Source organism: Mesocricetus auratus, unplaced genomic scaffold (assembly GCF_017639785.1).
Source record: "Mesocricetus auratus isolate SY011 unplaced genomic scaffold, BCM_Maur_2.0 Super-Scaffold_100003, whole genome shotgun sequence".
Taxonomy (NCBI): domain Eukaryota; kingdom Metazoa; phylum Chordata; class Mammalia; order Rodentia; family Cricetidae; genus Mesocricetus; species Mesocricetus auratus.
Window position 1 is genome coordinate 44,579,856 of NW_024429188.1, and position 15,540 is coordinate 44,595,395.

Below are 15,540 nucleotides of genomic sequence, written 5' to 3' on the forward strand. Positions count from 1 at the left end.
GTTGGTTTTGTGGCAGCTTGTTCTTTAATTTTTAGGGACTCCCCCTTCTGCTTGTCCGGGAGGACTCTGGAAAGAAGCCCTAACAGCTACTGGTAGTTGATACTTCTAATGCCCCTTCCGCCCTCTCCCATCTCCAAGAATCTGTTTGGGGTTGCATTTAGGTAGGAAATCCGGCCTGTGCTAGTCTTCTGAAGAGCCGGTAGACTTGTCTGTTAAAAATCACTTTGGAGCCAAAAGCCGTGTTCCAGAAAAACAAGGGTATTTGGGGAAGAGGAGTCCTTAGAGGCGACAGCGAGTCACTAGAGCCTTCACCCATACTAAGCCAGTAGTTTGTTCTTTAAAGCCACCCTGCGCTGGCTTGCGGTGAGAGGAGGGGAGAAAAGGAAAGGGGAGGGGAGGGGAGAGAAAAAGGAGGAGGGAAGGCAGGGAGGCCGGCCCGCGGGGGGCGGGACCGACTCACAAACTGTTGCATTTGCTTTCTACCTCCCAGCGCCCCCTCGGAGATCTCTGGGAGCCAGCCTGCTGGGAAAACCAGAGGGTCCGGAGCAAACCTGGAGGCTGAGAGGGCATCAGAGAGGAAAAGACTGAGCTAGCCATTCCTGTGCCACACGGAAGCTGAAGGGACACACCACACCAGCCCCAGCTCAGCGACAGCCGACGCCTGTTGCAGCACGGCGGCTTCGAAGCCGCCGCCCCGGAGCTGCCCTTTCCTCTTCGGTGAAGTTTCTAAAAGCTGCTGGAGACTCCGAGGAAGCGAGGAAAGTGTCCGGTAGGACTACAGCTTCCTTTGTCCTCCTCCCCTCTACCCGTTACCCCCTCCCCAAGGTCCCCTCTCCAGGAGCTGACTAGGCAGTCTTCTTGGCCAACCCTTTCCCCTACACCCCCAGCTCTGCCAGCCAGTTTGCACAGAGGTAACTCCCTTTGGCTGAGAGCAAGCGAGCTTGTTGCAAGAAAGGCTTTTAAGAGCACAGAGACTAAGGAGCAACAGCAAGCCTGGAGAGGTCCTGATTCCAGGTCCTGCACCTCCTCCTGCGGTTCCTCACCCTGTGTGTGGAGCTAGAAATCCAAAGATGAAAAGACAGTCAGGGCTTCAGTAGTCGAAAGCAAAACAAAAGCTAAAAGAAAACAAAAAGGAAATAGCCCAATTCTTATTTGCACCTGCTTCAATGGACATTGAATGTAGAAGGCAGAGGATTTTCCTTCCCTCCGTCAAGCTTTGAGCATCTTTGAATCTGTTCTTCAAGTATTTAGGGACAGACTGTGGAACTAGCAGGGCAGATCCTGTCTAGCGCGTGCCTTCCTTTACAGGAGACTTTGAAGCTATCTGGGCGCTTTTTTTTTTCCTCCTGCAAGTTTTCTTCCCTGGAGCTTCCCGCAGGTGGGCAGCTAGCTGCAGCTACTACATCATCAGTCAGTTGAACTCTCCAGAGCAAGAGACAAGAAGGCAGGATAAGGGAATTCAGTGGAAGATAAGGGCAACTGAAGGATGGAGGTGCAGTTAGGGCTGGGAAGGGTCTACCCACGGCCCCCGTCCAAAACCTATCGGGGAGCTTTCCAGAATCTGTTCCAGAGTGTGCGCGAAGCGATCCAGAACCCGGGCCCCAGGAACCCTGAGGCCGCTAGCATAGCACCTCCCGGTGCCTGTCTGCAGCAGCGGCAAGAGACTAGCCCCCGGCGGCGGCGGCGGCAGCAGCAAGGCGAGGATGGCTCTCCCCAAGCCCACATCAGAGGCCCCACAGGCTACCTGGCCCTGGAGGAGGAACAGCCACCTTCACAGCAGCAGTCAGCCTCCGAGGGCCACCCTGAGAGCGGCTGCCTCCCAGAGCCTGGGACTGCCACAGCTCCTGGCAAGGGGCTACCGCAGCAGCCACCAGCTCCTCCAGATGAGGATGACTCAGCTGCCCCATCCACGTTGTCCCTGCTGAGCCCCACTTTCCCAGGCTTAAACAGCTGCTCCACCGACATTAAAGACATCCTGAGTGAGGCCGGCACCATGCAACTTCTTCAGCAGCAACAGCAACAGCAACAGCAGCAGCAGCAGCAACAGCAGCAGCAGCAGCAGGAGGTAATATCCGAAGGCAGTGGCAGCAGCGCAAGAGCAAGGGAGGCCACTGGGGCTCCCTCTTCCTCCAAGGATAGTTACCTAGGGGGCAATTCGACCATATCTGACAGTGCCAAGGAGTTGTGTAAAGCAGTGTCTGTGTCAATGGGATTGGGTGTGGAAGCATTGGAACATCTGAGTCCGGGGGAACAGCTTCGGGGAGATTGCATGTACGCGTCGCTCCTGGGAGGTCCACCCGCGGTGCGTCCGGCTCCTTGTGCACCACTGGCCGAATGCAAAGGTCTTCCCCTGGACGAGGGCCCGGGCAAAGGCACAGAAGAGACTGCTGAGTATTCCTCTTTCAAGGGAGGTTACGCCAAAGGGCTGGAAAGCGAGAGTCTGGGTTGTTCTGGCAGTGGTGAAGCAGGTAGCTCTGGGACACTTGAGATCCCGTCCACTCTGTCTCTGTATAAATCCGGAGCAGTGGATGAGGCAGCAGCATACCAGAATCGCGACTACTACAACTTTCCGCTGGCTCTGACCGGACCGCCTCACCCCCAGCCCCCTACTCATCCACACACCCGCATCAAGCTGGAGAACCCTCTGGACTATGGCAGCGCCTGGGCTGCGGCAGCAGCGCAATGCCGCTACGGGGACTTGGCTAGCCTACATGGAGGGAGTGCAGCTGGACCCAGCACTGGATCGCCCCCAGCCACCGCGTCTTCTTCCTGGCACACTCTCTTCACAGCTGAAGAAGGCCAATTATATGGGCCAGGCGGCGGGGGCGGCAGCAGCAGCCCAAGTGAGGCCGGGCCTGTAGCCCCCTATGGCTACACTCGTCCCCCTCAGGGGCTGGCGAGCCAGGAGGGTGACTTCTCAGCCTCCGAAGTCTGGTACCCCAGTGGAGTCGTGAACAGAGTACCCTATCCCAGTCCCAGTTGCGTCAAAAGTGAGATGGGACCTTGGATGGAGAACTACTCCGGACCTTATGGGGACATGCGGTAAGTTTCTCCTGAAAATGCTGCCTTTTGACCAAAGGCACAGAGCAGCAGTTTGCGTTTTGGGGAATCTAGGCATTCCCGCCCAAGAGAACATTTCAAGGGATCCTAAAACAGCTCGGTCCAATTCTATAGGAGGGACTCTCCTATATCTGGAGCCCTCCTGGGGACTGTCCTCTTGTGAAATGTTCCACCTAAGCCCAGGAATCTTTGCTGAGCTCCGGGGTGCTAATTGGTGCCCTTCGAGATTGCCCTACACCTCCCCCCAGACACCTAAAATCCCCCATTAAAATCTTTCTGGAATTCCAAGTACTTAAAGTTCCAAACTTAAATCCAATTGCATGGGCCATTTTCAGAAATGAAGCTCATAAGCCATTCACTTTGTCCTCCCTCCTTTCCTCAAAGTCCTAGAAACACGATGAGAAATAAATATGGACAGTTTCTTGTCTATGAGTCTGTTAGTATTCACCTTTCCTATCCATGCATGGGCTTGGCATACTAAAAGGAAAAGAAAAGCAAAAAGCTGGTTTCAGCCCGTATCCTTCAAATAGAGATAATAGAATTCTCAATTCTCCGAGAAAGAAAAGTCGCATCTGGTTGCTGAGGCCCCTGTGTCAAAGAGTGGAATTTCTTCCCAGGAAGCAACTAGGAACTTGCTCTCTGGTTGGAGGTCAGCCTGGAGAGTCCAAGAGGGTACATTTAGAGCAAGTATTTGGGGTAGCTTTCATAGTAAACACCGGGCAAACTTTGTTCTCACGGATTTCTCAGCATTGGTTGACAGTTGGGAGTATTTGTGTGGGCCAGTTTTCTCTTGAAACGTGTATATTTTCTGTTTAGATTAGAACAAATCAGAAGTCTCTATTTCGGGGTTACATTAAACCTGAAAAGAATGTACTGTAAATGAACAATTTTAGCAGGTTTGATTTGACTCACAAGTGTTGCAAACAAACAAACCTGTAAACCATGCCCTGCTACTTGAGTTTGCTCAGAAACTTACACCGGGGAGGGAGGAGTAAGGCACCTCATTACATTTTTCATTTTAAGGACATGCTTATATTTTAAAACATGAGTTGCTCCTGATAACAAATTGAGTAAGAGCTGTCAGTGACCTATGAACCATAATGTTGCCTCACAGTTCTAATTAGGGCAGGGGAAAAGTGGCGGGCAATTTTGCCTTATTAAAAGCATTTACTACTGCTTCTTGAGGCTGGTGGAGACCAGTTGAGAAGTTTTCCCCACTAAATTAAGATAATCTTTACATCTGATAAGGTGGAGTATTGACTGAGTAATTAATGCCTAGGGTTGGGTTTCCTGAAGTGCTCAAGCTCCCTATGAATTTATGCCTGTTTCTCAAATGATTTTCTTACATTTCTGACATCCCCCAAATTTCTTTGTTACATGTGCCATAATTTTGGTGGCTTGATTCTAACAATTTGTATTCTTTTACTGTTCTTGGTTGTTAGGACAGTGTCCAAACATTTAAAAAAAGGAGGATAGGTTTTGATAAAATAGTGTCTTCTGAGTTATTGAAGAAACAGTTTCTTGTCACGATTTATATTCTATTTGGTTTTTAAGGTTTGCCGTACAGGATTTTCAAGGATTAATTTGATATCATTAAATCTTTTCCAGTTAAGTTCGAGTGTTTATTTTTGTGATGGATTTTACTATGGGATAAAAGGTCTTCATTTTATGAGAATAAATTTACTCGGTATAGTTAATTTTTTCTAGGGTTGCCAACTAGAGAAAGGAGCCCCCTTTTTTAAACTACAGACATTTCTTAGGGTGGGAATGTCTAAAGCGCTCCCTAACCTAGCATGATGCTAAGGCTAGTCTCTTGAGCCATCTGTTCTTTTGGATATCCCACCCCAATTTGCTCACCTAACAAGAAGGAAAGTAGTAGATCTCGGTGGATGTTAAGATGTACTTTTGAAAATTCCACCTGAATTTCCACCATGTAACTAAAAATTCTTCCTAGTATTTCTATAGTGAATATTCTGACTTTATCTCAGTTCTTAATGGGAGGGGTACCTTCTCTATTAGGATGATTATTATACTTTGAAGCCTCATTGACACTCTTTAAATTATTGAGCTCAATTTGTGAGAATTTACTAGAGTCGAAGAAGTTTTTTCTAAGTGAGTTGACAAACATTTCTAAGGTCTGGAAAAAACATTTGAATAATTTTATTGAAAATTAATCAAGGGATCTAACCAGCATACAAGCAACCTCTAACATGGAAATATTTTCTTCCTTTCTTTTGTTCCCCCTTACTCTACTGGCGCAATTTAAAGAAAAGCAAAGGCATTTTACAGACAATCCCTGAGCTCACTCCCTCTAGATAGCATGCATTGTGTGCTTATTTTCAGTTTAAAACCTCATAATTCTGGAAGCTTCTCATAACGTTTTGGGTTCCACCTTTTTTCAACTATGTGTGATTATGAACATTATTTATATGAGGGAGAAATTTTTTAGCTTCGATATCTGAAGCAGTAACTATGTGTCATACGTCAACAGAATTTTCACCGAGAAGAAGGCAGAAACTGAATGCAGTCCTCTTTTTTTTTTGCTTAGTTTAACATATGTTTTGAACAGGAGGAAAAATAAAAGTAATGGGTCTTGTTTACAAGCCTGATGATATTTTATGGAGCTGTTTTCTATTGGAGATAAAACAAGACCACAACCTTTGTAGCACAATACTGTGGCAAACATTGATTTTTTTACAAATTAGAGCCCTAAAGAGCCCATGCAAGAATTTGAATTGGGGTTTAGGGAAATTACTCAGAAACAGAATGAAAATTACTATTTTTTTTACTTATTTGTTTCAGCACCCATAATAGGTATTATTTTAGTAATGCTTTGGCATTGACAAATCCTAGTTTTTATCATTTTTTTCTAAGTACAGCATTTTATCAGTTCCCCTTTCATCTCCATTCTCCTTCCTAGTTACCAGGAAATTTTGTTCTATCTATTGTATAAAGCATAGTTTGAATGTTTTCTTAAGCAAAAATTTTGCTTTACTTTCAGTGAATGATTTCTACTTTCAGAATCAGTATATTAAAAAGAAGTGTCCGTCTTCTATAGTCAGCAAACACATAGTGAGTTTTTCTTGGGTCCCAGTTATCAGGACCCGATGTCTAATAGCCAAGTCAGTTGACATCCCATATGTCAGTAGCCACAAGATGCAGCCATGGCAAAACCCTGTTATGCAGGCTCACCCTCTCTCAGCTTGGTGTTATCAGTAGAAATTGTTTTCTTTGCAGCTTGGAGCTTTCTAGTCGTAGTGTTAGTGTGGGGTGCTTTCCTGACAGTGCTGATTTTACTTCATTAGAGTTTAATTCAAGGACCTGATACTTGGAAATAACATATTGAGTTTTCTGGCATGTTAAATTTTCTTTGTTGTGTTTTCCTCGCTGTTTTAATTTTTCATCTGGTTTACATAAATGCTTTTAAAACAAGGAATTATTTCATCTCCTGATTTGTACACATACAATGGTCACTCTTGGTGGTATCCTGTAAGTTTAATATGGACAATTTATTGTTATTATTATTACTATTGTTGTTGTTACTTATGATGGTATTATGACCATTAATTTCATTTGGAGTTCTATTTAAGCAAGGAGAGAATACAGACTAGGTGGAACAAAGCAAGGAACTTAATTTATAATCATATCTGAACTGAAGATACTGAAAAATAGTAATAAAAAGCAAACAAAAATTACATTTTGTGATGTTGGTAAGGGACTGAATAGGAAATCTTTCCCCAACCCTCAACGCCTCCATTTTCTCTTTGTCTTCAGCTTCCTCAAATGCTGCTTATGCCTGGTTTTCGTTTATATCACTCCTTTTATGTCTTTGACATCAGACTATAAACTCTTCTTTCTATTTGTTGGGATTTTTTTCATTACACCTGTGGCATGCTCCTAAAGAATCTCTTTAATGAAAATCTGGCAAGCAGAAGATCAGATGAATCCAGTATCTCTCTTATGAATAGATCACAAGAAGGAACTGTAAAATGAATAGCTTCATAGAGGACATTTTTCCATGGGGTTAGAAACAGGTTCAATAGTTTCTGAGGAAGTTGTGGGAGAAAACTTGCATACACTGAAGATTTAGTGAAGTATTTTGTCCCCCATATCAGATGTGTGTCTGTATCAGTTTCTGTCTGTCCATAGTTTGTATGTGTCATGCAGTACTGGGGTTTGAATCGAGGGCCCTCTGCACTGAATTAACTACACAGTCAATCTTAATCTCTATCCTTTTCCCTCTGCTGACCCTATTGGTAACCTTTTGCCAAACAGTAAGAACAATTATACTCTCCCTTTCTCAAAAACTCTGTCTGGATCAGTATCTATTCATCTATTCTATATGACAAGGTCAGTGTTATTCTTCACATGAAGGTGCTCAGGCGACATGCAAATGATCATTGGTAAGACAAAGAAAAATAGTAAGGAAACCACTCACCTTTAGTTTCCTTGTCAGCACTTCATCAGGTTCTCTGATAATCATTTTTACTGAGTTATCCTCATCCTAAACACAGCACTGACTTTTAAATAAGCGCTTCTGAAATACCGTACGATTATCATCATTTGCTATCCTTCACGTTGTATAAGATACTTGAAATTTTTATGCGTAGCCAGTATCTTCCGTGTATTTACTAATATGCAAATAACTTCAATTAGGTCAGTAAGGCTTAATGTTCTGTTAACTCCCCTTGCTAGTAGTTAGAATATTAGAAAGTTACATTTTGTATACCTGTTGTTTATTTGGGAAAACCTCTCTGAAGCAGAACACAAAGCTTCTAGAAGCTTCTCTCTTGATTCTGATGTTTTAGATTGCCACTCAGTAAGGGTTGCATTTAGTGTCTGCATCTCAGAGCTGAGAGGGCACAAACTATGGTTTGCAAACTCATGAATGATGCCACTCTTCTCTCTCACAATGATTGCTGCCAATCTGCCAGACACGTCAGGGTGGAGAATGGCTCATTCGTATACATTTATAGCTGAAAAGTGCTGTTGGTCAGTAGAGAATGTAGCCAGTTTAGATCATGTACAGAGTTTTATTTTGTCAGCAACAGCTTAATAGAGACATAATTCACAATCAATATAATTCACCTACTGAAAGTGCATATTTCAGTGTTTTATAGTACATCCTGAGTTATGGATCTATTACCACAATCCATTCTGGAACATTTTATTCACCCCCCCAAAACACTACGTGCTTGGTAGTAGTCTCATCTCTACCCACTCCCCAGTCTGATCTACCACTTATCTGCTCTTAGTCTCCATGGATTTACTCATTCCGCTACTTCATCCAAATAGAGTCATGCAGTGCTAGTTCTTTTGTGACTAGGTTCTTTGGTATAGAATAATGCTTCCTAGGTTCATTCATGTTAAATCACGTGGTCAATGCTTCATTATTTTCTCACAGGTGAATAATTTTTTATTTTGTTTATTATGCCACATTATGTCAGTTTATGGAAATCATTGCTATCACGAGCCTTTGAGCATTACTAATAATATTGCTGAAAATATTCAAGCACAATTATTTAAACTTATATTTAAATTATTTAATGTATATGAGTGTTTTAACTACAAGTCTAAATGTGCACCACATGCATGCCTAGGGAATTTTATTTCCTCGAAATGGAATTATGGAGTGTTGTGAGACACCATGTGGGTAGTAAAAACTAAACCAGAATCTTCTGCAAGATAACAAGTGTTTTTAAACATGGAGCCTTCTCTCCATCCACCATGTACAATTTTTTGGTGGAAATATGGCTTTAAATCTCTTGGGTATAATTTAGTAATGGAATTATTATTTCATATGATAGCTGTGGTTTTAATATTATAAGAATATACCAAGCTGATTCAAAAGTGTCCACATTACTTTAGAACCCAAGCAACATCAAATGAACATGTCAATTTCTGCATATCTTGATAACAATTACTATTATCACTTTTTATTTGATTTGATTATGTATATATGTGTCCGTGTGTGCATAAATGCACAGGTGTGGGTACCCATGGAAGCCAGAAGAGGGCATCAAATCACCTGGAAGAAGGTTGTGAGCCACCAGATGTAGGTGCTGGAACAGAGATCCTCTGGAAGTATAGCAAGTGCTCTTTATAAATCAGCTGTCTTTTCAGCCTCATTGTATTATTATTTTATTATTATTATACTACTACTACTACTACTATTATCTAGTGGGTGTTAAGCAGCATCTCATTGTCATTTTAATGCACATTTTTGAATGACTAATAATGTTCAATGTATTTTCCAGTGGTTTTGTCTATTTTTATCTTTTATTTTGTCAAAATGTGTATGCATATTTTTTGCTCATGTTTAGTTGTGTTGTCTTTTTGACATTGAATTATGAGTGCTTTAAAATGTATTTTTAGATAAAAATCCTTTAATGGATTATGGTTTGTGGATGTTTGTAACTTTCTTGACCGCATCCACTGAAGGAAAAACATTTTAAAATTTGATAGAATTCAGTTTATCTAGTTTTTTCTTTTTCAATTATAATTTAAGTGTTATATATTAAGCAGCATTCCCTAATTCTAAAATAAAGAGATATATACCTATGTTTCCTTCTATGAGCTTTCCAGTTATAACTACATATACCTAGTTTCTTTATCATCATTAATTTATTGTTTATATGTGTTGTAAAGTATAGGTCAGTCCGATTTTTGTGCATGTAGATATCCAGTTATAGTGGAATCATTAGTTGAGCCAGGTCCCATTTACCTGTCTTGGAATTCTTTGTACAAATCCATTAACCATGAATGTGAGGTCGCTTGACCCTTCATATTATTTAATATAATTTTTTCATTTCCTACACAGAAGCACTTATAATTTTGATGGAGATTGTATCCAATATGTACATCAATTTGAGGATTATTGCTGCCAAGCCTTCTAATGAATGAATTTGCATACCATTTATGCACATATTAAAAAACTGTTTTTTAGTCTGCAGAATGTAAAATTTGCATTTCTTTTGTCAAATTTGTTCCTCAGTATTTTATATTATTATGAATATAATTGTCTTTTGATTTTCTTTTCAAATTGTTCATTGCCAGTGCTAAGAAATATAGGAGATAGAGTTATACCTTGCAACCTTACTTCATATACCAGAAATGCTAATGTCTTAGATGTTTAAATAGAAAGGTTTTCTTTTTCTTTTAGTATCCTGCTAGAACATACTTGACTTTATCTTATCTAGCTGAAGGAGCATAAGTTGTATCCAACTTAACTGTCAATTAGACCTAGTAATGTCATCCATTTCAAGGACAAAGAGAGTGTTTGTAAATATAAGCAATAGTCCTTTCTCCTAGACTTTGGATTTAATAATTATTAGCAAGTGAGTGAGGAATAATTTTAACTACCAAATATAAAATTTCATGAAAATATAACAAGGTAAATCTAGGCTAGAAAAGTTACCCGTTATATTTGGGTTATTTTTAAATTCGTGAAAATAGCCACAGTCATAATATTATGGTTTTATATATTGTTTGTTGAATTAAGTAAATGTCTCAACTCCTCATGATATATATATATGTATATATATATGCATTCCTTGGTGAGGAAATGGTATATTTATAATAGTATAAAGTAGCCTCCTTTCAGTGATTTGCACCGCACCCAAGAAGCAAAAATTTATATGGGTACTGAACTTTGGCCTCATTACATGCTAGTGTAATGGTCATACATAATCATCTTCAGCTGCTATGTCTTAATAATGGTCACCGAACTGCTAGTAACCCAGAAAAATGCATGGTCCTGTTTGATCATACAGCTGGCTTTAGAAGATTGTCACCAATAAAGCTAATTTTTAAAAACAAATTAGTCAGATTGGAAATGTAGCTCATTGATAATTCTGGTCTAGTAAGTGGGAAGTCCTAGAGTTTATTCCCAGGACAAAACTAAGCCTCTGTCAATAAACTACTTTTCAACAAGCACCTGCTGTGTGTCTGAAGTGTGTGTCTGAAGGATGTACATTTTTTTTGTAAAAGGAGAACCAACAGAGATAGTTCAGTGGTCATAGCTTTCAAAGACCTTCAAAACAAAAAAGGAGCATCATGATGCTGACATATAGAAATAGGGTATACATGAAATTTTAAATGTAAGTAGTTTAAAAAATAGACCTGAGTCGGTGTAGGCTAAAGGGATCAGCAATACTACCTGTGAATGCCTCTAATCCTTATGAAGGTGATGTTTCATGAAAAAGTACATAGTACTTCTGAAAAGACAATGATGCCAGAGGATGCATTCTATTTATTCAACATTACCACTCCAGTCATTAACTGCTCGTTTCCTCCACAGTTTCTTGGCTATGTCATTGCATTTGCTTAGAATATATTTTGGTGTCTTGACTGAAGAAGTCTTCAATAATATGAGTAGTGAATTAAATTAAATTTGGGGTCATTAATGAGTCTTAGTGTAGTATGAGAGTCCAGGAAGACACCCAGTGTGGTGATCAGACCAAGAGAAATTCTGCTCTGAAGCTTTCAGTTGACACAGATGCTTGCTTCAAGCCTCTAAATAAATGAGTGGTTTTCTCAGGCAAGGAAGAGATAAACACAATTTTAATAATTCAATAAGAGAAAAAGAATAGGTCTAAGATTGTACCATTAAGAATATTTTACTGACTGGTCACTGTTGTTCAAAGGCTTTTCAGCTGGGTAGGTATATTGATCGTCTTCTGTCTTTGAAGCTTGCATAGTACCTTTAGATACTATGAAAACTATTCCCCGGGGAGGCTTCTAGATGAGTTCCAGCTCCTTCAGGTCCTGTGTCCAAAGTGTGTAGTGTCTTCAGCAATAAATTTTTACATTAAGGTTCAGGGAGGCAACCAAGGGCAGTAGCAATAGTTTCCATTTATTTGGGAGTTTCTTGGACTTCCATGATGAGCTACTCAAAGGGAAATTTCCTTTGGTTGGTTTATGATTCTTGAGGTTAACATTATCTATATGTCCTTATCATCTATATGTCTCTATATATTAATATTTATTCACATATTTTAAGTAAGATTATGAAAAAATACATTTCACCATCATTTTCAAATATTCTCAGTGTATCTGTCCTTCCTCTGTAGTAACCTTCCTCCTTGTTCTCCAGTTAAAGTAACCACACTCATTTTTTCTCATATTCCCCTTTCTTAGTACTTTTGTCCTGCTATTCTCTCTGTCTGTCTCTTTCTTTCTTCTTCTCAGCATTTCTCAACCTGTGAGATGCCTACTACTATTGGATCAAGAGGAGTTTCACAGGAGTCACATAAGATCATAGAAAACACAGTTATGAAGTAGAAATTACAGTTATGAAGTAGCAATGAAAATAATTTTATGATTGAGGTTAGCACAACATGAAGAACTGTATTAAAGTGTTACAGATTGGCAAGGTTGAGAACAAATGCTTTAGAGCTTTTCCTCTCCCCTCAGTAAATGGTTCCCTTTTTTACTTTCCTGGCTTCTGGAGTTACTTCAGGATATGCACCCAAGTCTAAAGCTTCAGAGTCAGGATTCACTTTTCAATTCCTTCTATGAATTCATTATTACTCTACTGTCAAAACCAGGTAAATATACATCAAAGAAGTTAGGACAATGTCCCTGATGAACAAAAACTCAAATATCCTCACTAAAATACTTCCAATCTGAATCAGACATATAATAAAAATCCAATATGCCTTCATTGTAAAAGTCCTAGAGAGAACAATTTTGGAAGAAGCATGCCTCAACAGTCAAAATCATCATAATGGAGAAAACTCATAAACAATCTAATTACAATTAGGGACTAGATATGATTTTCCATTATGCCTGTTCCTTTTCAACACAGTGTTTGAAGCACTATCTAGAAGAGTAAGACTCTATAAGGAAATTTAAGAAACTTAAACAGGAAACAAATAAGAAAAATTCTCCTTATTTACAGATGATAAGGTATTATATATAAGAAGTCCCAGAAATTCCACCAGAAAGCTTCCAGAAATGATGAGCACTTTCAGCAAAGTGACAGGATATAATTGGTAACCTTTTTATTCACCAACAAGAAGCAAGCTGGGAAAAATAATTCACATACTCTCATCCACAACGTTTCTGAAAATTTAAAATGTCTAGGAATAAATGTAAAGAACTGAAAGAACTCAACAAAGTCTCTGACTAAAGAGACTAAGAAAGATACTACAAGATGGAAAGACCTCCCATGCTCATAGATTGGTAGAATTAATATTGAGAAGAATTAATATTCTGCCCAAGACAACTTACAGATTCAACGCAATCCCCATCAAATTCCCATAACAAACAAAAATAACAAACAAACAAAAGTATTCATTTGGAAAAGCAAAAGCCACTGCATAGCTAAAACAATCCTGGACAAAAGAACAATACTGGAGAGATTACCATACCAGATTCAAGCTATATTCTCTTTTCCACCATGTAAAAATAGTATTGGTTAAGACTATTTTAACGTTCATAAATGTTTTCAGAAAAAATAGGTAATGTGCAATCAAACAGCTTCAAAACAGGCAGAATGGATTTCAGTTTTACTCTTACTTCAGCCATAGGTCCCTGATTTTATTCTATAGTTCTTTTTACTTTACAGATAGGAATGGTGAAATTCAGAGATGCAAAGAAATATAGCTAATGCCAAGAAAAGAAATAGGTGAAGCTCTTAAAGCATCTATGTTTCTACCCGCCAACTAGATCAATAGACTGGCTATGTGTAACTTTTAGGTATCAATAGCCTTGTTATTCTCTCTCTCTCTCTCTCTCTCTCTCTCTCTCTCTCTCTCTCTCTCTCTCTCTCTCTCTCTCCTTTTTACATCATTTTAAATTTATTTTACATACCAACCACAGTTTCCCCTCCCTCCTCTCCTCCTATTACCTCCTCCTTCTTCCTACTCCCCTGCATCCACTCTACCTCCATTGCCATTCAGATGGAGTAAGGCCTCCCATGGAGATCAACAAAGCATGGCATATCAAGATGAGGCAGGACCAAGCCTCCCCACCCCCACCCCCACCCCCATGCATCAAGACTGTACAAGGCATCCCACCACAGGGAGGAGGTTCCAAAGAGCTACCTCATGCATCAGGGACAAGTCTTGGTCCCACTGCTAGGGGCCCCATAATAGACCAAGCTACACAATTGTCACACAGATGGAAAGGGCCTAAGTCAGTCCCATGCTGGCTCCCTGGATAAGCCTCAAGACTACATGAGCTAATTTCTATCATAGACTACATTTATCCAGCTAATATTTATTGAACATTGACTACACGAATAATTCTATACTATCAACATACAGCCAGGGAATTATCCCTCACTGCAACTGACAGTCTGATGAGGGGAGACACAGAGAACGTGACAAAGAATAAGTATCATGAAGACTAAATTAGCAGAGTGAGGAAAGCAAGTACTAATGGTGTGAAGCAGCAATTTATATTTGTTGGTCAGCTTTGGCTTTGCTAAGAATGTAATACATGAGAAGGGGCCTGAAGGAAATGAAGTGAGCCATGTGACTAAGATTAAATAATTTCAGACTTAAAGAGCCTAAAGAAGGGGTACACTTGTGTGACACAAGACAAACATTGGGGGCTATATAGCTAGAGTGCCTAAGTAAGGGTTGATAAAACACAATGTCAGAGTTAAGGTGGATAACCTAAAGATTTTATGACTTCAGGATTTGCTCTGAGAACTTAAGCATCATAGTATTATCTGGCTTGCATTTTAGTAGAATTCTTTTTCATAGCATCTGTTACTTTTAGATACATTATATATTTGTTTGGCCACTTGTCTCTGTGAAAAAGGGACCATGGAATAAATGGGAAGCAGGAATCTGAATCTACTACAGGTTACAAAAGGGAGATAATGGCAGTTCAGGCTAAGGTAGCCCAAAGAGCAAGAAATGGCAAGACTGGGATGGTTTGATTAAAGAGCCAGTAGCATTTATTGACAGATGATACAGTCATTGTGAAAAAAGAAAGAAGACAAAGATGATTGACAAAATATTGCCCAGCATAACTGGAAAAGCACATCCCCCTTTATAAAATGAAGATTGTATGTAGGAAAAGTGCAGGACATAGACATCACAAGATTAATAAAATCTGTGTCTTCCAGTGAACTTAGTTTCTTCTCCGGTTTTTTACAGAGACTTCAAATTTTTTGTTCTCCAGGGAGATTAAAAATGATCTTACAGAGCACCTTGGCTATCTCTTTTGTGTCCTCACCCTTCCCCAGTATTTATTTTATAGAAGTCTCAAAAAGGATAGAGGTTTTCTTTTGGATTCCAATTCAGTTAGGGTGTGATTTTAAGTCTTTATTTAAGGAAAACGGTGAGCCTTTTTTACTTCCCAAACTTTAAGACAAGTAATTAAACTAAGCAATAGGAAACCATTCAAATTGACTGCTATACCCAATAGATTTAATATACTTTTTGGACGTTATAACAAAAATAGTTTGATTCTGAAAAGCGTGTGTTTTAATTAAACTTGGAACGTAAAGGACAGCTAAACAGA

At 39.9% G+C, this 15,540-nt stretch overlaps 1 protein-coding gene across 1 annotated transcript in view; it reads left to right on the forward strand.

The window, feature by feature from the left end:
- The first annotated feature begins 464 nt into the window (after positions 1 to 464).
- Ar (androgen receptor) overlaps positions 465 to 15,540 on the forward strand; it is a 194,428-nt gene continuing 179,352 nt past the window's right edge. The window contains exon 1 of the mRNA XM_005081152.4: positions 465 to 3,042. Within this exon, the coding sequence (XP_005081209.1) occupies positions 1,487 to 3,042 (1,556 nt within the window). The 5' untranslated portion in view covers positions 465 to 1,486. The remainder of the gene's footprint in view (positions 3,043 to 15,540) is intronic.